Genomic DNA, 27,314 nt, shown 5'->3' with positions numbered 1-27,314 from the left:
CAGCATAAACTCGTGGGGAATTGAGTATTGAATCCATTTAAGCCTGGATCTCACAGCGTTACTTTTCTCGTAATGAGAAAGTGCCGTTATCTTTCATCCGGGATGGACTAGTTCGATGTTTGTGATTTCGTTTTTTATATTTCATACAACGTGGCGAAACCTACACATACTTGCGAACAAATTTAAAGGCTGTGCGAGGTTGAGTAACTGGCATTACCTTTGCCTTTTGGTATTTAAGTTCTAATATCAAAAATGATTTGTGCACTGATGACAAAACGAGAACAAAAGCTGTGGGTTTAACTGTATACTAGGCTCCGTAAAATTGCTAAATCTTTTAAAGTGGATTGTGTTATCGAATATATAAAATTCTCGTGTCACGGTGTGCGGGACCGAACTCCTCCGAAACGGCTTGACCGATTCTCATGAAATTTTGAGTGCATATTGGGTAGGTCTGAGAATCGGACAACATCTATTTTTCATCCCCGTAAATGTTAAGGGTGGTCGCACGAATTTTTTTTTTAATTTATTTGAATTTTTTTTTTAAATTTGTTTGATTATGAGTCAGCTTTAAAAAATACATACAACTTCAAATTTTCACCCATCTATGATCAACAGTTACTTTTGTATCGCGATTTTAATATCGGCAATACAACGTTTGCTGGATCAGCTAGTATGTTATAATAAGCTCCCAATTGATAATTAACATCTAAGGCCTATCATAATGTGAAAGATTATTTGAATGATAAAGATAGTTGGAATTAATGTTCTAAATTTTGTTAATGAATATTGTTATACTCATTTGAATGCTATTGTAGCTTTTGTACTTCATCCTGACTTACACTAAATAACTTATTAAGTTTTACAGTGAATAAAGATTTTTTTGACTTTGACTTTGATAGTTAATCAAAATTAAATTACCAGTACAGTATATATTTTGTCATAAAAAATTACATTAAGTCTTTCAAGCTCATGGTTTTACGGTCTTATAAACTCAATATAATAATGCAACGTTTTTCAGATTTTTCCTTTTTCTTATGTAACTGTATTACTTACTAAATTTCAATAGTAATAATCACATGTTTTAATTTTTCGATGTGTAATTTAATCGAATAATCGAAAAAATCGAAGTTGAATTATAATCCTTATGTGATAGTTTGTTTTCATTAAGTTTATTTAGAAGTATGATTTTTCACAGATTTAAATGGACCCGGGAGGGTTCGAATCCCGAGTCCAAGAACGAAGTTTTCTTTGTATATGACCAAGAAAACTTTCAAAATGGTTCAGTATTACTATCTAGTTCTTCTCAGGTTTGAGGCATATCTCATCGAATTGTTGGTAGGTTATTCACACTAAGACGACCCATATATATACTGAGGGTTCGATTCCCGATAGGTGCAAACATTTATATGATGAGTATGGATGTTTGTTTCCGAGTCAAGGATGTTTATAAGTACTTATGTAAGTTTAAGTAAGTATATTGTATTAAATATATCGTTGTCTTATACTCACAGTACTGACTATGCCTAGTTTGGGTCAAGATAATGCGTGTAAAAGTGTATCAATTTTATATTATTATTATTATTGTAATATTCAAAGTAGAATTTGTTTTTAAATTCAACTTGAACGCGATCCTATGGTACATCTTGACAGATAGATTTTTTTTTTCTAAAACAGAGACATGAAATATTTCAATTTAAATATTCGCTCATGATGCAGTTCTTGTCAGTATTATTGCACGTAGTGTTTAAATTCTCTTTGAGTATAATTTTGATTCAATGATAAACTGCGAAATTGTTTTCCTAAATTATCAATCCTAATCTGTTAAAGCACTCCAATTGTATCAGCAGAATTGATAAAATACAGTTAACATTATCTGACAACAAATTAAACCTTATCATAACATGAGTAGCTGATGTTATTACATGTAATTTTGTTTGACTGTTAAAGGCTATTTCTTATCTAAACACAATTTTCTAATTCACGAGGATATAAATAAATATAAAAGAAAACTAAATAGCTTAGAGTAAGGATTAGTCCCGTTGTTATCCAACTAGATACCGCAGACGTAGTCGCAAAGTACGGCAACTAATACTACGCCCTAGTGGGCGTACTCGAGCCAGTCTCGAACAATGTGTATCTTTGACGTGCCACATGTTCTGTTAAACTTTGCTAATAATTAAACTAAAATGCCGTGTGGCGCAGTTAAACTTTGTAAAAATAATACTACAAGAAATAAGAAAGACACTGGGATCACATATAATCAGTAAGTATTTTATATTTTATTAATTTCAATGTAAAATAACACGAAGCGTACATGAGTTAAGAAATTTGAAATATGCCATTGAGTGTCAAAATGCCACGCACATAAGAATCAAAATATAGTTGCCGTAATAAAAAAGCTATTGTTCTCAGGTAGTGCGGTATCTAGTTCGAGCGCAGCAGAGACCAATCCTTAATCTAAGCTAAATAGATTAACTTACAAGTTATTGTTAGTTAATTAGTAAATATATTGAGCGTGTTAGATTAATAAGCTTATTAGTTTTAAATACTTACTTAGCTACTTTTTAGTTTAAAGATATCAAAACTCTTTTAACCCCGAATTACCTATATTAGGTTTTATTCAGTGTTATTTAGTACTTTATGATTATTAAATCATAACATAAAGGCTTAATCCCGTCAAGATTGTACTGTTAAATGCGTATTGCCAGTGCTTCTACACCTGCCAACTTTGGACGAAATTTCTCAAAAAGTCATACACGGCAATGCGCGTGCAGTACAATGATGCTTTTCGCATATTGATGGGATTGCCTAGGTTCTGCAGTGCCTCGGGAATGTTTGCTGAATCGAGGGTGCCTGATTTCTATGCTGTGATGAGAAAAAGCTTTATCAACCTTTCCAGATTATAATCAATTATCCTTACAATATTAGTACTTATTTGTTTCATAATATGTATACTGAGTAATTTTGCCTTTAATGAAAACTTATATTACTATTATTTATAAGCTTAATAATCTAGCACGCGCACATAGAAGTGTGAGATAACTTTTGCACTAAGGCTCAAGTTTGCGTAACATGCCTTTAATATCAAAGTCTATTTTAAAACATTATAATTTATAAACAGAAATAAAACAAGACGTATGAAGCTTTCAAATGATGTTTATATTTGATTTAGTGCTAAAGCAAAATTTTTGACATGTTTCATATCTTTGATGAAATCATAGATTTGGCTGGATTCCAGAAAATTATATTGTGTCATTGTTTATTAAAAACAAGTATATCAAAGAAATACACACAAAATACAAAACGAGATACACACAAAGACAATTTACGTGAATTGATGAGATGTACAATGAAATTCCGGATGTTGTTAAAAAATCTAAATTGTGACTAAATAGCTAACCAACAAAGAAATAGTAGAAATTCTTGATTACTATAATAGTCTAATAAAATATTAACTGAAGGACAAAACCACTTTTAAGTGCGCGTTAGAAGACCGAAATTTTGACCAAAAATAAACATAAATCGTGTTTTTTTTATGACAATACGTCAAGACGAGCAGGACAATGCAGTGCTGCTCGAATTCTTGAAAAACCCGAAAATTCTGAGTGGCACTATAACTGCGCTCGACAATTGATACATAAGATGTTAAGTCTCATTTTCCCAGTAATTTCACTAGCTTTCAGACCGAAATATAGCAATGCTCGCACATTACTGCTTCACGGCAGAAATAGGCACCGTTGTGGTACCCATAATCTAGCCGGCATCCTGTGTAAAGGAGCCTCCCACTGGTATCTGTACTGGTACTGTGTGAATTCGTTTTTAATTGTACAATAAGTAGTTTATTTTAATTTTAAATAAGTTGGCAAATCTGTATTTGCAGTAAAATGAAAACAGTGTAAACATGTGCAACAGTATATAATTAAGCAGTAGGTTATTGTTAAAATTTACACGAACATGAATTTAATGTAATAAAATTCAAATCATAACAGTAAACATGTTTGGCGTTTATTGTATATTCAGTAATTCATTTAAGCTGATATTTCAGCTTGATTTTATGTAACCTTTACAACACAAAATACAAACTCATGAAGAAGATTTACATTTGCTTAAAACATATAATATTATACATACATATATATATACAAAATATATTTATGAATATATTTTGATTTACCACCATTAAGAAACTGACTGGATGTAAACATACAATATCTAATGATAATCCCTTGAAGCGCATATTTCAAGAAAATATATAAATATGAATAGTTGAAACTTTATGTTTTTTTATTACATTAAGGGACGAGACGAGCAGGACGTTGACAAAAACCCAAAAATTCTACATTTACGCTCGTCACCTTGAGACATAAGTTGATAAGTCTCATTTACCCAGTAATTTCATTAGCTACTGCGCCCTTCATACTGAAACACAATAACGCTTAGACATTACTGATTCACGGCAGAAAAAAACGCCTAATCTAAATGTATGTTGATATTAAAAAATGCACCTTTCAAAAAATACTTCAGAGCCATCGGAATCGCTACGAGGTAATATTAGTTTCGGTAGCACCATTCCTTTCTTCCGCCTGCCACGAATACCAGAAGGGGCAGGCCATTGTAGTTCACTCATTGCCATTGGACTGTGCGGGCTTAAAATAGTCAGTCGCCGCTCGGGCGGAGGTAAGCTGAGCTGTTGCAACGCTCGGCGCTCAGTACTGGCAAAAAGTCCTCGTCTTTTTTCCGCTGAGTTTCCCATATCTTCACCAGAAAGAGCGCGTCTGGCTGGCGCTCCCCGAGATTCTCTCACATCTCGTTCACTTGCAGTCAGAAAAGAACTGCGATGGATACGAATTGATGTACAAGAACTAGCCGGGCGCGCCGGTGACGCGTCGCTAGTTGGACGTAGACTTTCCATCGACCTAGCTGATTCCACCCGAGCGGCTGCCAAATACTGACCACTTGTTATTGTTGTTTTTGCTACCTCGCATTCTTCTTGACTAGAGCTCGAAGTGCCGCTTCTAGAGAAAGTGCTCGTTTTTGACACAAAACTTCTATCACTAAACTGGGTGGCGGAAATACTAGATGTGTTTGCATCATTAGATTCAGATGAGATCTGTTGGCGAATCAATCCTTCCTCTAATGAAGCGTGAACTACGCGTGCGTTTATAGAACTAAACTCGGCGAGGTTTGGTCGCCTGTTTTTCCTTTCATCTTCCTCCTCCTCCATTTCGAAGACACTGTGGTATTTATAACGAAGAACGCAATCACAAATGCACTATAAACTTTCAATACATTTATTTAATTAAGAATTGAACTTATCATTATTTAATTAGAACAGGAACACTGTACACAGTCTTTAACACTTTGAGAACACCACATTCATATTGTCGCATTCAAAGGCCATCTGTAACAAATAATAAAAAGTTAAGTTTCTACACGTAAAAATATTTGGTACATAAATCTTTTAATCTGACTCAACTCGAACAATGGCAAACTGAATGGCTTTTAAGGGTCTTTACCCAAGAGTAACCAACGGTAGCTCTTTTACTAAGATGTTATCTGTCCATTCGTCTATTTGTCTGTATGTTTGTTAGCGTGCTGTATTTCATAAACAACAATAGTTAGATAGTTGAAATTTCGATACAGTATCTAAAACTATTTTCGCTGTAAATTAAAAAAATATTTAAGTATTTAAAAGGTAAATTGTGTTGTATCGTGAGCGAAAATACGTAACCCTTTGTGTGTTCGACTTGCAATAAACTGTTTGTTATTTATTTGAAAGTCTCAATACTTTTAAAGTATTTTTTCGTTAGTGTGAGCTTACATTGTTCAGTTGGCTGGCTTAGAATCGAGAGCAAGTTGGCCCGCTTCATTTGCACAGTCAGTTAGCGCCTTAACTTGTTCAGCGTTCAGTCCAGTAGCCTTAACCTTGACATCAGCACTTCGAGAATGTTCCTTGCTTTCACTACTGGATTCTTTTGTCTTTGTTGTTTTATTTCCATATTGATCAATGAAAGTCTCTTCTTCGAATTCTTCTTCGTAACTCTCTTGGTATGATTCCGAGAATTCTTGTCGTGCTTGAATAGTTACTCTTCCAGTGTTTTGTTTCTCTTGAACTAATTGATTCATTGTCTTTTGTACTAACTGCTGACCGGCTTCTAAATGTTCAGACATCTTATTGGATTTCTATAATAATAATAAAAATATAAACCGAATTAAAACTTATATTCGTAGATAGCAAATTACTCAAACTTGATATAATATAATTAAATTCACATGAAATGCAATCACTCTTGTGAAATTATAGTTTGGAGTAGTGCCAAGTACGATGCATATGGAACGCTATATGTTAGCATTGTTTTAGATTTATTTCCAAGAAATTTAACTCAACATATTATATTCTCACTGTTTTATCTCTATGTATCTATCAGAACATTACTTATTTATCTTTAATTTAGCTTTTTAAAGAAACTAGCTTATCTTTAAAAATACTTATAAATACAATTTTAAACTAATTATTCATTTTAAATTACTCAGTTACGTTCAGTGATGACAAAACTAGTCTAAAGATCATCTCTTGTTTAACTGTTCCAACGAATTTCAGTTTTGATAAATGAGAAAATACGAGAACATTCTATATCTTTCTAGTAACGTGAACATTTCTCAGTGGAATGTCACTGACAGCCTTGGGGATTACACTTGTAGCAATTGTCTTTCTTAAAATAATTACCACAACATTCTTTGTTACTGTCTCATTCTTGAGAATACAATAATAGAATGTAATATACAGAACAGAATACTTGAATTTCTTCTGCAGAACATTATTGATGCAAACTTAAAATATTATTCTTAATTACTAATTTAATTTTATCAATAAAACTTTTCAATCTTTTATAAATTATTAAAATAATAAATTATGATTTGATTAATAATATGAATAGTATAAGAACAGCACTGGAACGAATTAAATGTTAAATCTCTTTCAATTAAAATGTACAAATATCGATTTATCGTAATGTGGTCGTAATTAATTAAAATAAATGATTTCAAAGTACACCGAGCTGCAACCGTATTTGGCAACACTAGTAAAACCACAATAGTAATTAATTCAAATTAAATTACCTTGGATCGAGTACAAAAACTGATAGTGCACTATGAAAATTCTCACAGATATACCAGTGAAGTTTATTCTAAGGCAAGTCTCACCGTGAACTGAGTATGAAAGCTCGAGTCGCTTTTGTTCCGAGTTTGAATATTGTGCGTGGGCGGGCGGTGTGACGTCATATAGCCAGCTCAGATCTGCGCGTGCGCTTCGCCAAAATAACACACATTTTCATTGGCAAATTCACCGAATCGCGTAATTAACTTGTGATTATAATTTTAATTACGGTTTCATTTTACTTTGTTGCAGAGAAATCTACGCCAACAGTAGAACAGAATTCATGTCTTTGTCTCGATTGAATTACATCTAGGTTTCTAGACGGTTCTTGAACGGCGAACGATTCTATTGCAACGAACGAGTAAAATCTCGTACTTACAATAAATATGTATGACCCGCCATAGCACTACGGTTAATATTAATATTTTTACAACAACTTATGAAGTATGTTGCAAATAACAATATTTTTCTTTTAATTTAATGGCATTTAAAAAAAAATTCTTTTTTAAGTTAATACGGTAATTGATAAAGGATATTCAAGGCCACACATATTATAAGCATTAGCATTAATAGCAGGAGAAGTGCTAGAAGAAAATTACTAACTATAAATCCAATTTGAAGAGAGTAAGAGTGCGTCTCATATATACTATACATCTTTGTGCCGCTGTCGAGACACTTGGCCCTTGGGGCCCTGAGGCGTGGAGAATGTCCAAGTACTATCTATACGCGACAATAGGGCTACTGGAAACGCAAGCGCTGCCAGCTATGTCAGACAATGGATCAGACTAGCTTAAAAATAGTGATAGTTTTAAGTTGATGTAATCATATTAAGTATTGTAAATATAGTTGTAAGCATTGTTTTGCTTTGAATAAATTACCTCTATCTAATATATAAAATTCTCATGTCGCGGTGTTTGTAGTAAAACTCCTTCTAACCGGCTTGATCGATTCTCATGAAATTTTGAGTGCATATTGGGTAGGTCTGAGAATCGGACAACATCTATTTTTCATCCCCTAAATGTTAAGTATGGTCCACGGCAATTGTTTTTTTTTATTTTCAGTCAGCATTAAAAAATACATCCAACTTCAAATTTTCACCCATCTATGATCAACAGTTACTTTTGTATCGCGATTTCAATATCGGCAATAGAACGTTTGCTGGGTCAGCTAGTAATAATATAATAACATAAAATTGAAAAGATCCAATTGCCTATAAGCAATTTAATTGAAGTCATTGCGGTTGTCAATATTTATGCCTTAAAAATAACTAAAACGTTAGTAATTAATTACTTGCAGTCAAATTTATAATGAAGTAAATGCTGTTGCATGAAGTGTTAACGAAAGAGGAAATACATAATTAATTATTAGAACGGTGAATCGCTACGGCTGAAAATAGAGGGCATTCGTCAGGAATGGAAGACGATACGATGATTCGTTCAGATAAACATGAGTAATTGCCAAAGCTCTTGCTGACTCACTGCCAACGTCTTACGGGTCGTCGATCGTAAACGATTGACAGACCAATGGCGGAGTAAATAAACTCTGATTTAAATAAAACACTTTTTATATTATTTATTAATCCGGCTTTGCTCACGTTTGATCGGTGTCGGTACCGACTAGTTTCGGACCATTCGGAGGTACTTCATCAGAGTGAGTGTGGTGAATTCGCGATAACGTCCCACCTCTTACTTGATGAAGTTAATGTAGGACCTCCGATTGTTCGAAACTAGTTGGTACCGACACCGATCAAACGTGAGTAAAGCCGGATTAATAAATAATTTAAAAATGACTCACGAAAGTTTTAATAATTTACTTTTTATATTATTAAAACGCGTGTAATTTTAACTGTGTTTTTTAAATACATTTTGCGTAATTCAATCGCATTCCTCCTGAAAACGTGATTTAAATAGGTCATGAAACGTCGGGTTTACTAAAATTATAATAAAAATGTAACATTTACGCAAAATGTAATGTTAAAACACAGTTAAAATTACACGCTTTTTAATCATTTTAAATATGTTTTAGAACTTTAACTTAGATTTTTCCGAGTATTTTAATTAATTTATAACCACTTAACCTATTGGATAGTGACTCTACCTACTGAGGTATTGGTTCCGGGATTCCAGGTTCTGTACCCCGGTAGGCGCAACGAATATGAATGTTCCTTTCTGAGTCATATATTATATGCTTATATATCCATATCGGTGAAATATACCTACTAAATACTAAATTGAACATTTGAACTTATCTAATATCTTTAAACGACCAATTCTTGTATATATATAATCTGAATCTCGGAAACGGCTCCAACGATTTTAATGAAATTTAGTAAACAGGTTGTTACGGTAGCGAGAAATCGATCTAGCTAGGTATCAATTTTAAAAAATGTAGTTTTATTCGTGTTTTAATTAAAAACAGCTACAATAACATTCGAATACAAAGGTAAATTTCGCCACCATATATATATATATATATATATATATATATATATATATATATTGGTCATAGATATCAAAAACTTATATTAGCCATTTCGCCAAGTCAAAGACAAAGTCAAATAAACTTTATTAAAATAGGCTTAAACTAAGAACTTTTGAATCGCCATTATAAATATTTTATTTAAATTACTGAATCTAGGATATTGAAAAAAAGTAGAGTTCGTGAGAAGAACATACAAGAAACTCGACGGCCACTCTTTTCAATCAAGTAGAGAATTTACAATGGCTGCATTTCGCTTAGCCAAACCATAACCATAAATTTACGTTATATTTTAAAGATGACTTTAAAGCGTTTCTTGTCTTAAAGGGGGTCTTTAGTCACATGGTAAGCATCCCTGCTTACTGAGCTAGAAGTCCCGGTTCGAATCCCGGTAGGTGCAAACATTTATCTGATTATTTTTTCATAAAAATTAAGTACGAGTCGAGCAGGACGTTCAGCTGATAGTAATAGATACGCCCTGCTCATTACAATGAAATGCCGCTCAGGATTCTTAAAAAACCCAAAAAATTCTTGGCGACATCACAATTTCGCTCGTCACCTTGCGACATAAGATGTCTCATTTGCCAGGCATTTCACTAGCTACGGCGCCCTTCAGACCGAAACACAATAATGCTTACACATTACTGCTTACCGGCAGAAATAGGCACCGTTGTGGTACCCATAATCTAGCCGGCATGCGGTACAAAGGAGTCTTCGACTGGTAAAAACCAGGTAAAACAGGTATTTTATTACCTACCACAGGCACCAGCGAACCATAACCAAAAGTTTTGTAACCCTTTTATATTATTATACTATTATATTGCCACGCCTTCCGCAGACATAATGAATAATAGGAGATGTAGGAACAGTGTCCAGCCGGGCCAGAACTGAAACCTATTACTGTCGTAAAACAGCAGGACACGCGTAATGTTTTAATAAGTTTTGGGTGTGGCTTATCTATATTAATAAATGGAGAACAGCTGTTTTATGCTATTCTTCTTAAAAAGAAAAGACGTGCACTCGGGGACTTCCGCGGTAAAGCTATTTGCATAGCATTTTTTATCAACTTATGCAATTATAATTATTTATTTATGCAGTATTTTTTTTTGATAAAATTAATTTTAAAAAAAGCAAACGGGAAGTTAGTAATATTTAACTTGCAAGATTTGATTACAGACAGACAACGGGACAGGTGAAACTAAATAAAAATGCTTGTCATAATTAAGAAAAAGGGGTAAAAAAATAAAGAAATTAAAAAAAATAAAGATGTAGCCCAGGCTCGAACCTGGGACCTTGTGCACAAAAAGCATACGTGATAACCGCTGTTCCACGGCAACTGTAATGACCGTGCCGAAATATTTAAAAACATCTAGTAAGTAAGTGTTAGGTTTTTTTTTATGGAATAGGAGGACAAACGAGCGTACGGGTCACCTGGTCTTAAGTGATCACCCACACTCTCTTGCAACACCAGAGGAATCACAAGAGCGTTGCCGGCCTTTAAGGAAGGTGTACGCACTTTTCTTGAAGGTACCCATGTCGTATTGTCCCGGAAACACCGCACAAGGAAGCTCATTCCACAGCTTCGTAGTACGAGGAAGAAAGCTCCTTGAAAACCGCACTGTGGAGGACCGCCACACATCCACTGCATTATTTTTGTTATAGATAGAAGCTATGCAATAGCTTAAAAATGAATCGATAAGTTTAACGAGAAAAGAAAATAATAACGTGAATACTTCACGAGTTATTCGAGTACTCATGCCTTGTGGAAACATTTCTTTATTCGGAATTCGATGAATTCATAATGCAACCGCGGATAACAATATGGTTGTCGGTAAGGCACAGTTAATAGATATTGTTCTATGTTAATGTTGTTTATATTGAGTAAGAATCATAAAATATTGTTAAACAACAATATAACTGTATGAATTGCCCAATGTAGAGAATAAATGAGCTGTAATAACAAAATATTAAAATAATATAAGCTAGCTGACCCGACAGACGTTGTTTTGTAAATAATAAATAAAATACAATTTTTTTTATGATTTATCAATAATATTTCATAACATCTAGAATTATTACGTAAAATATATTCCCTGTTGTTATAATTAAATTGTTTCACAGCCGAACTGTCAATAAATTCTCACATTGAAAATATGTCCATAAATAACAAATATTGGAAATAAAAATAATTATAGGTCCCAAATCGAAATAAAAAAGTATCAATATTAATCGAACTTTTATTTCTGATTTATAAAAAAAATAAACACTGGTTATTTATCAATATTAAAACACAAATAATCGGACGAGTATTATAATTTATTATCTTTTCAGATTTATTTTCACTAAAATGCAAATAAAAACAAAAAAAAAATGTTATGAATCTAGGCTTTATTAAACTATTAAATAATAAATTTAAAACAATTAGTTTAACTCGACGCCCTCGTAAAATATACAATCTTGATTTTAACAAAGGCTCCATTTAAAATGCGAAGATTTAATCACATTAAAATTTTCATGGAGTTTTCATTTATTATGTAGCGCGCTGTAACCATAATGCTAGCGATATTTCTCGTATAATCAGCCGGGGAATATTTCAGCAACTCGTTAATGATGCGGTTTATGAAATGTTATCACGTGGTTATCACTTTCATAGTTTGACATAATAATATTGATAAGTAGCACACGTTGTCGAGCAGTTCGTGCGAGAAAATATTTACAAGATTTCGTAATCATTTTCAAGCGAAATCATCAAAGAGTGTTTTTTAGGGTTTCGCAACTCAAAAGGAATTCAAATTTAAATTCAAATATTTTTATTCCCATTCCAAAACGAATGCCTCAGACCTGAGAAGAATGGGCGCAACAAACTCAGCGGGCTTTTTCTTTCATCAAAAAAATATGTTTACAAAGTAATATTGTATAATTAAACTTATTATTTAGTAACCTGAGGGCGGTCGCTCCATCCCCAATCTGTGGTATCATAAGAAAGTCATTTATGTTATAGTAACATTTACCACACAAACGTTTTTTAACAATTCTTTTGAATAACGTAATACTTTTATTTTGAACATTTTCTGGGATCTTGTTTTAAAAGCATATATTACATTGCCCCACAAAAGACTTACTTACCTGGAATAATGGAACATTTATGGGATCACTTTGTTGTCTGTACAACCGTCAGTCCATCTGTCTGTCAAGACCCCTTATCTCGGGAACGCGTGGAGGTATTGAGAAATTAAAACGTTATGCTCAGCTCTACAAATTCAAATTCAAATAGTTTTATTCAAAATAGGATTTAAATTCACTTATTGAACGTCAAAAACTACCACCCATTCAAAAGAGACTGCCTCAGACCTGAGAAGAATGGGCGCAACAAACTCAGCGGGCTTTTTTTTAATAAAAAATATGGATTACAATGTGATATCGTACAATAAACATTTATAATTACAGAGCCTGAGGGTGTTCGCTTTAATCCCAGTCCGTGGTCATTAAGAAAATCTTTGATGCTATAATAACCTTTCCCACACAAACTGGGATCATATTGTAGAAGCATATACATCGCCCGACACTCGACACGACATTAACTCGACCCAACCGAGTAGTAGGCATAACAAGTTTATGTTTGTTCCTTCATCAGTGTCATGAAGCTGTGCAAAAACGTAAAAAAAGGCCGTTTAATGTCACAAAAAACTTTATTTCTCCACTCTCAAGGGAATCAAAATTCACAGGTATTTCATTCACATTCATTTGGTAGTAATGCTTTCGTTTGACGTATAACTAACCGCCCAATTCACCAGTTAACTGCAATATCTATTACATACGACCTTTGATGTTTTATTATTGTCTCCGTTTTTTTAGCATCATAAAGTTAACAAAAGTATCATAAAACATTCATTCGTCATCACCAAAATACACAATTTTATTATAAACCATAACAATAACTTTTGTAGGACGTAACTCAGTAAAACAGTGACGCGTGTGAATTTTTCATTTAACATAATATTCAGAATATTCAGTACATAGCAAAAAGCCAGGTTTTCCCAGTTTCCTGGATTCCCCCCCCCCCACAAACCTCATGTATTAGTTTTTAAGAATAATAAAGTTTTATCCCCCAACACGTAGATAGGGTTGTAGAAATAAGTTTTCTGATACCTACATATATAAGGCTTAATTGTAAATTGCTTTAATAAGTAGATTTAAGTAATTTTGTATATATATTTTAATATCAAATATAGAAATTTGGAATTTGGAATTTGATTATTTTTTTTTTAATTTTCAGAACTAAGTGATTTATTAAGGCGCTGTTAATACAGTTGAGGAAATGAGAACAATATTAATTTAAATAAAATACTTTTTAAAGGATTAAAATGCGTGTAACTGTGTTTATATAATATGTATTATTTTAGCTAGCCGACGTTTCGCAACCTATTCAGAGCACGTTTTCAGGCGGACTGACAAAATTAAAACAAACGTGCTTTGAAAAGGTCATTGTAGGGTTAGCTAAGACAATAATAAAAATTTAACTTTTACGCAAAAACTAATCAAAAAACACAATTTAAACCTTTAAAAGTGTTTTGTGTAACATTCGTGTTGATCAAAGAAAATAATATTAATTATAGTAGGTGGTGACCGGTGTGCATCGCTTTACCTAAATAAATGCATATATTATATAAAATTTCATATAATTTTTTTTTAAATCATATGAATTTTTTAAACTTGCCTAATTTATTGTATGTTATTATATGACTTAAAAGCCCCTTTACGAACTGATGTAGCTTCATGAAGTTTACCAAGTGTGGTTGCAATATATTATGTTATTGTCATTGCCTATGATAAATAAAAATATTTCAATTGTCGAATTGCTACGAATCAGTGAAGAAGTGCGGTTTTCAAGGAGCTTTCTTCCTCGTACTACAAAGCTGTGGAATGAGCTTCCTTATGCGGTGTTTCCGCGACGATAGGACATGGGTACCTTCAAAAAAAGCGCATACTCCTTCCTTAAAGGCCGGCAACGCTTCTGTGATCACTTAACACCAGGTGACCCGTACGCTCCTTTGTCCTCCTATTCCATAAAAAAAAAAGAATTAGCGAAGACTCTCCCTAAGGCGATACTTATACTTACTTGAATTTCTTTGTTACTTATTATTTTGTTTAAATTTTTATTTTGTTTATTACTTCAGCTACCATAAACCTATTGTTCATCAAGTTAAGTTATCAGTTCAAGAGATTGGTGATGATGGTGCTGGTAATGAAGATGGTGAAAGAGTCGTTGCAATTATGGATTAAAGTTGATTTTTCTAAGAAATAAACTTTTATTGAAAAATAATTGTGTTAGTTCTAAATTGTTAAACTTTTATGTAATATAAATTGTCATTTTTGTGTACGATAGCGTAATAAATGAATATTGTATTTAACCATGTATTTTTTTTTTAATGATTTACCTTGTAATGTTATTTGTTGTAACTGCATAGCCTTCGCTTCAATTGATTACGGAATATTGGTCGAAATATTATATTTAATAAATTTAATAATGATATGATGGAAGGTTTATTATAGGTAAGTACAATAGCCTGAAGGTTTTCTGACTCGGGTCGGGATTATAAGGGTGAGCAACATATTGTGGACCTTAATATCTTTAGTGACGTGGCGTGTGTAGCATAATTGATAGAAAATACTAATGCAGGCCATATGTTATATTTTATGTACCCTTCTTTGAAATAAGTAGGATTAATTCGGTTTTCGAATTCAAATGTTCGTTTCTTAGATCATTTAAACGTCTAGATAGACTATGACAGCTGTGAAAACGTCGATAAAAATTGAATTTAGAAGTACCCTCTATTTTAAAGTGTCATACAAATCGCGAGTGTAAGACACGTAGCTTGTCACGCACACTTAACTAATATTCCTGGCTTGTTTTATCGGTTGTCTTTCAGCAAGAGACTCTATCTAGACGTACAAATTATCTATGGTTCATTTAATCGATGATTTATAAGGTGGGCAATGCTCTTGTAATTCCTCTGGTGTTACAAGAATGTGTGGGCTGCGGTAATTACATACCGTCAGTTGACCCGCTCGTTTGTCCTCCTCTTCCATAAAAAAATGTTATCATACGAGAAGAAAACATATTTAGATTCATGAAAAATTAATCTAAATAAGTAATTTATAACCGATTTTCTTAAACCATTTACTTTGTTATATATGGTATTATCGAAGTCAAATTCATTTTTTTTATTCAAAATAAGATATGATATCACTTATTGAAAGTCAAAAACTACCACCTATTCGCAATCAGTCATAAGAAACTCAACGCTCGCAGTCGCTCCATTCCCAATCTGTGGCATCAATATAAAAGTAATTTATGTTAGAGTAACCTTTCCCACATATTCTTATTCGCGTAGTCAAATATTCTCATTAAAAAAATTCATCAAAAAGCGTTATTTTCTACAATATATATTTATATCAGACCCTTACGGAAAATGCACAGCTTTTGGTTACATGCCAAAATGTATAACAGCTGGACGTAATGCCAACAAACCTGTCACAACATTACTCGTAAAGGTGGCGTTCTAACACAATAATTATTATTGCTATGGTGATTGATACGCCCTGCCCATTACAATGCAGTGCCGCACAGCATTCTTGAATAACCCCCACTAATTATCAGAATCGGAAGATTCGACTAGGTGAAACGATTTTGATGTGATATGACTTTTTTTATTTGAAAGCTGGTGCTTCCCGTGTGGTTCCATTGCACATCTCACCTATAACTATGTATGTTACAAACCTACATTGACTGACAACGATTTCAAAAATAACAGTAATTAATTAAAAATACTAGAACGGGTGGGAGGCTCCTTTGCACAGGAAGCCGGCTAGATTATGGGTACCACAATGGCGCCTATCTCTGCCGTGAAGCAGTAATGTGTAAACTTTACTGTGTTTCTGTCTGAAGGGCGCCATAGCTAATGAAATTACTGGGCAAATGAGACTTGACATCTTATGTCTCAAGGTGACGAGCGCAATTATAGTACCACTCAGAATATTTGGGTTTTTCAAGAATCCTAAGCGGCACTGCATTGTAATGGGCAGGGCGTATCAATTACCATCAGCTGAACATCCTGCTTGTCTCGTCCCTTATTTTCATAAAAAAACGAATAATTAATTAAAGTGTATAAAAATATATATTGGTCGGATCGCACACTGGTCATACAAATTGTCGCGTCACATTTACATGTCCAGTGTGCACACATGTGTACAAATTTAGCCACACGCTCTCTCATATTTACGCATACCAGAGATATTTAAGTGGCGGGGAGTTCCTCGTGTCAACTTGACAATTACCCTACAAGTATTCTAGACGGAACATGAGCTATATTTGTGTTATGTTTTTACATCAAATACTTTACTGAGGTATAAAATAACTCTTCATTATATAATCTTGCTTGGATAATCAAAAAATATTTATTAGGCTATGTAAGGGAGCTAAAACCATGAAACTTCCACATGGAATATACAAGAAATGTGCGTCTGATGTGTTTGTAACTACAAGATACATTTACCTCGAAGTGAATGGGTTTTGTTCATGCATACCTGGCGTTACAAAATTACGTCTGGTGTGCGACCTGCTTTATGGGCATGATATCGATATACGACAGGCGGGAACAAAGTCACCTAAAACAGGATTAATTGCCAGTCTATTGTCTTTCGCGAACCACTTATTTGATAAATGATATTGATTAGAAAATTATCAAGACCTAAGTGTATCCCCATTAAAAACTAGTCAAAGAATGGATACAAGTGCATCAAGTAGGTTTATATTATTTTCAGACAAAATTGGCCAAGGGTTTGGACCTTTATTAAATAATGCAGTTGCAAAGAATTGTGAGTTGATAAATATATGTAAACCCAATATAACTTTCAATAACCTCATAAATTCCATACCAAAAATAAATCTAAAAGAAAAAACGATCATAGGTATAATGTTTGGTAATAACTCTCATAATATTAGAAATAAGGACCTAATTAAAAATATAGAAAAATTAATTAATATTTCCAATAACACAAAATCTAAAGTGATGATGTGTACATTCCCATACTCCTCGGATTTGACACAGGAGCAAAATAGAAAAATATTTAAATTAAATACAACTTTGTATAATGCGACATTCCACAACAATGAAAATTTAATTTTATTTGACACAAACTAATTCATTAATTATAAAATGAAAATAACCAATGGTAACCTATACCTACCATTTAGAGTTAAGCGACAGCTGGCTACTTTAGTAGCTTATAGTCTTAGTCAACAAACTACTTCCTCTGTAGTATTATTTAATAAACATGCCTCTATTGGGCAAAATTGTAAAATAATCGACATACAAGCCCCTATTGGGGAATGTATTAGTACTAATGTACAAAAATATAACAATGAAGATTTTTCTTCAATTAATTTAAATTAAGTTATTTGATAAGGGAGGACAACTCTTGCAATATCATACAAAATAGGCAACATTCACCAAATATAAATGTTACTGCTATAGATAATCATAATATAAAGCTCATAAATATTGTTCACCAGAATATACAAGGTATCTCAACTAAGGAATTAGAAATTGAACTGTTTTTGAGCTGCTGTAATATAGATATATTATGTATTACAGAACATTGGCGTAAGAGTCATCAGCTCCAGTTTAGTTTTAGAGAACATAAAGTAGTCAGTTCGTTTTGTAGAAGTAGGGCAATACATGGAGGTTCCCTAATTATTATTAATAATAGATTAAAATGTAAAAATAGAAGAGATATTGTTAATCTCTCTATAGAACAACTAATTGAGATAGCTTGTATAGAACTAGAGCAATTTATTATTGTAAGTGTATACCGCCCCCCCACTGCATCATATGAACAATTCCAACATAGAATGGAGGAGGTACTATCAAAATTTAGCAAAACTAGCAAGTCAATTATAGTGTGTGGAGATTTTAATATAAACTTGCTTAAACCTTCGGCCAATTGTACTAGCCTTAAAAATTTATTTCAAAGTTTTAATTTGTTCAATGTATTTTGGGAACCTACTAGAATCACTTCTACAACAGCAACCTGTTTAGATAATATTTTTACAGATGTTACTATTACTAGTAAACTCATAATTAGTAATCTTCAGTCCGACCATAGTGGGCAACTTATAAAAGTAAATACAAGATTGGACAATGTCAGACCAAAAAAGGTGACGATTATACCAGTTACGGGTAGCCGTCTTGAGAGGTTTAGAAATAATTTGGTAAATACAATACCATTTTTACACTGTGGCGAAACTGCTAATTTTCACTACAACTTAGTCTTCAATTCCTTCTGTGAGGAATTTGACAGGATTTTTACTCCAGTAACGGTGACAGTAAACAACAAACATAGTTTTAATGATTGGGCAACAATGGGTATCCACAAAAGTCGTAAACGCTTATATGACCTTTATTATGAGAAACATTACAATAATAGTGAAGAATTTAAAATATATGTAAAAAAATACTCCAAGCTCTTTAAAATAGTTTGTCATGAAGCGAAAACACGTTTCATTGCAGATAAAATTAAAAACAGTAATAATAAAGTAAAAGCGACTTGGAGTGTAATTAACAATGAAACTGGTAGATCGAATTGCCGTAACACCTCTATCTGTTTAAATATTAATAAACGCGTTATAAATTCGGAAATAGAAATTGCAAATGAATTTGATAAATACTTCTCCGGAATCCCGATTGTCACGACCAAATACCTTAACTCTTCGCCAAAAGCAGCATATGATATGCTTAAATTACACGTACCAGTATCTTCTACTGACTTGAAATTTAAGTATGTTACAGGTAGCGATATAATAAAAATCTTCAAATTAATTAACCTAAAAATACAAAAGACCTATGGGGCCATTCGACTAATATTGTTAAATACATACTTGACATTATAGCACCTGAATTAGCAATAATATTTAATGAATGCATAGATGAGGGTGTGTTCCCTGACCTCATGAAATACAGCAAAGTTATACCTTTGTTTAAATCGGGCAGTTCTTTTGACCCTGCTAATTTCAGACCTATTTCAGTGCTGCCTGTTTTTAGTAAAATTTTTGAAAAACTTTTGCTTCAACAGCTACAAATGCATTGTTGTAAATTAATGAACAAAAATCAGTTTGGTTTCACTAGGGGCTTATCAACAATTAATGCGGGTACTAGACTCATTGAGCACATCTTTGACGCCTGGGAAGAGTCACAGGATGCATTGGGCATTTTTTGTGGTTTGTCAAAAGCATTTGACTGCGTCCAACATGAAACTTTACTCCTAAAACTAAAGCATTATGGAGTGAAAAATAGAGCCCTAAATCTGTTAAAATCATATTTAAGCGAAAGAGTTCAGATAGTCGATGTAAATGGCAAACGGTCTTCGGGTAAACCTGTGGGAATAGGTGTTCCACAGGGTTCTATTCTCGGTCCTTTCTTGTTTCTTATATATATTAACGATCTACCGTTTGTGGTAGATGATAGCCATGAGATTGTATTGTTTGCTGATGATACTTCACTTATTTTTAAAGTGAAGCGACGTGCGGATATTGATGACGAGGTAAGCAATGCACTCTCAAAGATAGTACGTTGGTTTGAGACGAATAATCTGCACTTAAACAGTAAAAAAACAAAGTGTTTACGGTTCATTACACCAAACACAGCGGAGGTACAAACCAACGTACTTATAAATGACCAGAGATCGGAACTTGTGGACACTACGGTCTTCTTGGGTATCACGTTAGATAAAAAGCTTCAGTGGGGTCCACATATTACCCATCTAGCAGATAGACTCAGCTCTGCGGCATATGCAGTTAGAAAGATTAGAGAGTACACGAATGTTGCGACCGCTAGATTAGTGTACTTTAGTTATTTTCACAACATCATGACGTACGGTATATTACTATGGGGTCATGCTGCTGACATTGATATAGTGTTTGCACTGCAAAAGAGAGCTGTTCGTGCTGTATATCAGCTTGGTTATAGACAGTCTCTCAAAGAAAAATTTAAAGAAATAAATATTATGACTGTTTTTTGTCAGTACATTTATGAAAATTTAATATATGTTCACAAAAATCGTCACCTTTTTGCTCTTAATAGTGATTTTCATTATTATAACACTAGAAATAAGGGATTGCTTGTAACTAATTCTAGTAGGCTTCATAAGATACATAATAGCCCATACATAAAGTCCCAGCCACTGTTCAGGCATTATCTATAAATATATTTAAATGTTTTATAAAGAAATGGCTCTGTCGTAAATCCTATTACTCCACTGCTGAATATCTCAATGATCGGACAGCCTGGGACTAGATTGTGATTATTTTATAGCGACTGTACAATATTGTATATTTTTATTGAAAAGAGCGCAGAAAAAATAATGCTGGGAGAGTTTCTTGCGCCGCTTCTTCTCTCTCAGAGCGCCATTTGTTTCCGAAGCGGTAGTAGTATCTAGTAGTATAAGAAATGACATCAAAAAGAATTCTAAAGGAATCAATTTTGAGAAAATAAATGCCTTTTATGCCTTCTAATGATCCTTGATTTTCTATTTCAATCTTTTATGAATATTAAAAATAATCAAAAACATTTTACACACGGTCTACTAACGTAGCCACGATGAAAAACCAAATAGTAGCGTTCGTGTCTGCGTTTGTTAGCGCTCTCAGAAAAGGCTAAACGGTTTTGAATTTTGTTTTTCTCTGATGTACGGTGGCAAGCCTCCCGTCATTTTGCATATGCTTAAACCCAATCCGTTGAAAAAAAAAGAAAAAAAGAAATATATTTATTTGTAACAAACACAATATTTACATAATATTATAATAGAAAAAAGATTTATAAAAAAAAAAATACAATTTGGAGTGTTTGTCACAAAATGGTCACACTTCTGGTCACACAGCGCTGGTTGCAACACTGATTATTGTCGCAACCAGCGCTGATCTTCCAGTGGGAGCAATAAATGACGCCACACACGAATGCCATAAGTAGCGCACGCCTTTCTAATTACACTTTTTACACGTTTTATCTTAGGTAGCAGGTTCTTCGTTAACATTAACTCATGTAACTATAGTTCAAGATAATATTATACATAGAAAAATTTTAACAAGCAAACTAGATTGTGTGTGAGTGTAATTTTTACGCGCGATTGAAGTAAAACTTAATTATAATTTACTTTAGGAATAATTAACAGATACATATATATATATACTTTTTTTGCTTATCTGAAAGCTCATAGACAAAATATGTTATTTTCGTTTGCCCTTGTTTGTCCCACCTATTCTAGGACATCCAGAATATAACAAATATTCTTTAAAAGGTGAAAGACAAGTTTAATTCGTAACTCGTGTAGAGGCGAAACACGTGTCGAATAATTTTAAAAACAAATATTGGCGGAATTAACACTAAAGAAAACTTAAAACATTTGTATAATATCACTCATATCAATATAACGTTGTTATTGAATATTAACGAATATGGCTCTATGGGCTTGGACCTTTTGCTTGTCCGATGGACGAAGAAAAAGTAGCGAATGTCGCACACGTCCGACTGAGAACTTCTATTAATTACTTATTACAATGTAGTAGTAATGTAAACGAACGTGTAAGTAGTAGTGTAAACGAACAAATACACTTGGAGATTTTACGAAAATATTACTGAGCAATTTGAAAAAAAAAAATTAAACCATTAAATTATAATGGTTAAAACTTGTTTCAATTGACGTTTTTCTGCCTCAAGTACTACAGATAAATATTCTGATTTATCCCCAAGTCACGCCTAAAGAAGTTTTACTTGAAAAATGAACATAATTAAAATAAAATGCCCGCTAATAAATATACAATATGGAAATAACAATAACGTAGAGTTAAATGGGTTATCGTATGAATTATTGAACAAAACACTATTTTGCATTTCAGTTACAGTATGTAAATTATGTTACGAAAATGCCATTTCTGTATTCAAATGTATTTTAAATATATCGTTAATTTTCGTTTGTGAAATTACACCTTTGCAGCGTAGTTTGTTTTTTTTTGGGTCTGTTTATTTCTTGAATGTACTTTTTTACGTACATAGATATTTACTTCACTTTGAATTTACGAAAATTTAAAAGATACAAACTGCGATTACAATATATATATAAAATCGTCACCTTTTTGCTTTTAATTGTGATTTTAGTCGCATCTTCTCTCTCAGAGCGTCATTTGTTTCCGAAGCGGAAGTAGTATCTAGTATATTAGAAATGACATCAAAAATAATTCTAAAGGAATCAATTTTGAGAAAATAAATGCCTTTTGCCTTTGAAAACTTAGTGGAAATGTAGCTCCTTAATAGCCACATAATAATATTAAGTATTTCTTGACAACATTTTTTACTCTAGCTTAAATGCTGGATGTAACACAGCTTATATAAATTCATTGCACCTCACCTCGCAATGCCTCAAAAGTTGTTTAGTAAGTAAATAAGAAAGGAAGCATCCGACTTGTTAGCCATTAGATTACTTTCATATAAATTATTTTGCCAATTCTGATCATTCGCATTTATCATGCAAGTTAATCCACCAACCGGTAATCGAACCCGAGACCTCAAATTCGGTAGGCAGGATCAGTAACCACTGGGCTATACGGTTCGTTAATTTTTGCCTCGTTAAAGGCATTTTTTCTATCTTGGTTTGAAATTATTAAAAATATTTTTTTTTCGATAAAAGCTCATTTTTCACCCTTCAATTGGCATAAGAATAGTGCAAAAAAGGTCATTTTTGACAAAAGTATTGCCATAAAAACCAATTTTAATTTAGCTTATATAAATTCATTGTACCCCACCTCACAATGCCTCAAAAGTCGTTTAGTAAGTAAATAAGAAAGGAAGCATCCGACTTGTTAGATTGTATATCGAGATAGCCCCGCCTGCCTCCCGCATGTAACTAATGTAGAGCTAACCAGGGGTATAATAATGTCTTTTAATAATAATAATACTTTATTTCAGACCAATCATCCATAGTACAGACACAATAAAAAGATATAGTTAAAATAAAATCAACAATATAAATTACAAACAGAAACTATGTTGCAATAGGTCCACCTAGCGTCGATACATTGCTGATAGCATCAGTCTGTCAGATAGACTCCTCATGATGCCGTTATTACACGTCTCAACCCTGGACTGAACGATGCAATTCTTTTACGCTGAATAGAATTAAACGAATCAACCCTAGCCTCCGCATACATTTCTGATGCGCTACAGCGACGCTTCAGGTCCATGAGGAATCGAAAAATGTTATTGTAAGTTACTCGTATGCCATCATAAGACTTCTTAGAATGGTTAGTCCAAGGGTAACACGTGTAAAACGACTGGCAGAATGACTTGAACAGAGTAATTCTCACGGCAGGCACTGAACGGTTAAACTTTTCTTGCAATCATATTGCCCACCACAGTAAGCCTTACGTTGACTCTCGATATCTGCGTCATCCTTAAGACAGGATGTAACAATGTGGCCAAGGTACTGGAAGCTGTCCGCTATCTTGACAGGATGTCCGTTAATGCAAACTACGTTTAATTATGTATGACAGTTTTGCACAGTACTTTTAGCCTATAGGAACTCTGTAAATGTAGTGTTTATGTGTTGCTTATGCTTTTTAGGGTTCCGTAGCCAATGGCAAAAACGGAACCCTTATTGATTCGTCATGTCCGTCCATATGTCACAGGCACTTTTTTCTGAAACTATAAGAACTATATCGTTGAAACTTGGTAGGGAGGTGTATGTAAAAATGATATTGAGGTTTGTATTTTTTTCTAAGCTGAATAGTTTGCGTGAGAGACACTTCCAAAGTGGTAAAATGTGTGCTCCCACCCACTGTAACTTCTATAATTTCAAACAAAAACTGATAATAATAGCTCGTATTATTTCGCAAATCACTTGATGACAAGCAAGAGAAAGCGATAATATTGAAATAAAAATACTGTGCAGAAGACCATAAGACTTCTTCTGGGAAATACGTGATTTGAGTTAACCTTACAAATTTGTTTAATAAATGTTTATCGTAAATATAAACTCTATTACACGCGCGAGGATTTTATAGCAATGTTTTACGTTTAGAATTTCTGAGTACAATATGAACGGCCAAAAGTTCAGGTAAGATTTATGCAAAGAAGCACATATTAGGAGGGTTAAACTCACATTAAACTTTCCTGCCGCCGAATTCCATCTTTGCACGACACACCACAAGTAAGGATATCATCCCCACCATCTGGATGTGCGGTGGTCCTCCACAGTGCGGTTTTTAAGGAGCTATCTTCCACGTACTACAAAGCTGTGGAATGAACTTCCTTGTGCGGCGTTTCCGGGACGATACGACATGGGTACCTTAAAAAAAAAGCACGTACACCTTCCTTAAAGGCCGGCAACGGTCCTGTGATTCCTCTGGTGTTGCAAGAGATTGTGGGCGGCGGTGATCACTTAACAACAGGTGACCTCGGTTATCGGTACGCTCGTTTGTCCTCCTATTCCATAAAAAAAAAACTAAATTTGTTTTACGAAATTTGTATTTTCTGATTCGATACAAACCCAGATACAAGATCCGTAAGCCGTAATCACGTAGGAGTGTTTGTATGAAAAAAATGACGGGTTTTCAAGAATTCACTTCAAAAAAACTGTGCTAAATTAAAAAAAACATTTCCAAAATTATTTCGCAGAGTATCCTAACCAATTATCAATGTAAACCATCCCGACACTCAAAACATCATCGAAAATGTATTTATCTATTAAATATTCATAAACACGAAATTAGAATTGAAGGGTTAAGCGGAAGCTAATGACTGGAGATTATTGAGTGATAGTGCCATTATGTTAAATTATGATTTATTATGGCTTACGTGACTTATGGTGCGCTGACCTTTACTGAAGAAATTGTGGGTTACAGTGCATCGCTATACGGCACGCAAGGTTACGGTTTCCGTCGTACTGATTTGTATCTACGTCTATAACTCGGAGGCTTTTCGACCTTGTGTACTGTTAAATAGCAGATTATTTTTAGCTCATTAATTTGCGAAGGTAAAAATCAAGTATGTATTTGTTTTTTAACTTTATTCAAGCACGTGATAATTAGGTTTATGTTCAGATTTTTTCCTTCGAAAAGATGCAATTATCTTTGCAAATGCATAAATATACTTGAAATTCAACAAACACACGTAATTTCAGCAACTTAAGAAGAATTACATAGGAATTTATTTTTTATAAATTAAAAACAATTTGGATTATTTTGAGCCATTCAATTACTTTCATATAAATTATTTTGCCACAAAGAAAGCAATATATACACATTCGGATCATTCGTATTCATCATGCAAGTTAATCCACCAACCGGTATTCGAATCCGAGACCTCAAATTCGGTAGGCAGGGTCAGTAACCACTAGGCTATACGGTTCGTTAATTTTTGCCTCGTTATAGGGATTTTTTCTATCTTGGTTTGAAATTATTGAAAATATTTTTTTTCTCGATAAAAGCTCATTTTTCACCCTTCAATTGGCATAAGAAGAGTGCAAAAAGGTAATTTTTGACAAAAGTATTGCCATAAAAACCAATTTTAATTTTAATAAAAATTTCGAAGATTGTCAAAGCCGAAAAAGATCAGACAGTTTATTATCAGTTTTGTGTGAATAAGGCCATTATATTTTTAACCCCATAATTTTTCTAACTTCTGTTAAAGTCTACAGGTCCCATAGTGGTAACGCAGAAACCGATCATCTCATGGGCTGCGTTCAAGCGGCAATTGACGACGTGCTTGCACAGATCCCCACCGCTGAAATCGTAGTCTTGGGTGATTTCAACGGGCACAATGGCTTGGATCACGTACCACAGACTACGCAGGGCGATCTGTGCATAATTTTGCATTGGCGTACGGTCTGTCCCAATTGGTTGAGTCGCCAACGCCGCTCCCGGATGTGGATAGCCACATGCCGTCCTTATTAGATCTTCTGCTGACTACACATCCCGATGGTTACCAGGTCATTGTCGACGCCCCTCTCGGAACGTCCGACCATTGCCTGGTCAGGAGTGTAGTGCCTATCCGACGCCCACGTCGCAGACCACCAGCGACCCGCCACGTTTGGCACTACAAGTCAGCAGATTGGGAAAGGATGCGTTCCTTTTTTGCATCCTACCCTTGGAGCAGGGTTTGTTTCCCTTCGGATGCTCCTAGTGCCTGCGCCGTTGCAGTAGCTGATGTGATACTACAGGGCATGGATATTTTTATACCAAGCTCTGTAGTACCGATCGGTGGCAGATTACAGCCCTGGTTGGTTGCGTCAGTTAAAGCAGCATCTGACTGCAAAAAACAGGCGTATCGAACTTGGGTTGCGGCGCTGGGCACAAAGGATTCGAACTGCATAGTTTAAGAAGAAATACAACCGTGCTTCCAGATTTTTTAAGCGGCAAATCGCCCGTGCAAAGTCATAACACGTCTTCAAAATCGGCGAGCAGCTTTCCAGTTACCCGACCGGAACACGCAAGTTCTGGTCATTGTCGAAAGCTGCTCTTGGTAACTTCAGCCAGCCGTCCATGCCGCCGTTGCACATGAGGAATGACACCCTGGCCCATACGGCAAAAGAGAAAGCCGATCTCCTGTGCGCTCTTTTCGCCTCCAACTCG

The 27,314-nt window shown here is 34.0% G+C and overlaps 2 protein-coding genes across 8 annotated transcripts in view; both read right to left on the bottom strand.

Annotated features, from left to right (window-relative positions):
* The window catches only part of LOC126969336 (cAMP-specific 3',5'-cyclic phosphodiesterase), a 607,232-nt gene that overhangs the window by 166,656 nt on the left and 413,262 nt on the right, over nt 1-27,314 (bottom strand). The window lies entirely within an intron of this gene.
* On the bottom strand, nt 3,139-5,401 carry LOC126969823 (uncharacterized). Its single transcript, XM_050815388.1, has one exon. The coding sequence runs from the start codon at nt 5,222-5,224 to the stop codon at nt 4,493-4,495; it is 732 nt and encodes a 243-aa protein (XP_050671345.1). The 5' UTR covers nt 5,225-5,401; the 3' UTR covers nt 3,139-4,492.

The sequence above is a fragment of the Leptidea sinapis genome, chromosome 1, assembly GCF_905404315.1.
Source record: "Leptidea sinapis chromosome 1, ilLepSina1.1, whole genome shotgun sequence".
Taxonomy (NCBI): Eukaryota; Metazoa; Arthropoda; class Insecta; order Lepidoptera; family Pieridae; genus Leptidea; species Leptidea sinapis.
This window is presented reverse-complemented; position numbering and strand designations above follow the sequence as displayed.

What these genes read in the sequence shown, in the direction of transcription:
- LOC126969823 (XM_050815388.1), bottom strand. Translation starts at nt 5,224, where the DNA reads ATGGAGGAGGAGGAAGATGAAAGGAAAAACAGGCGACCAAACCTCGCC.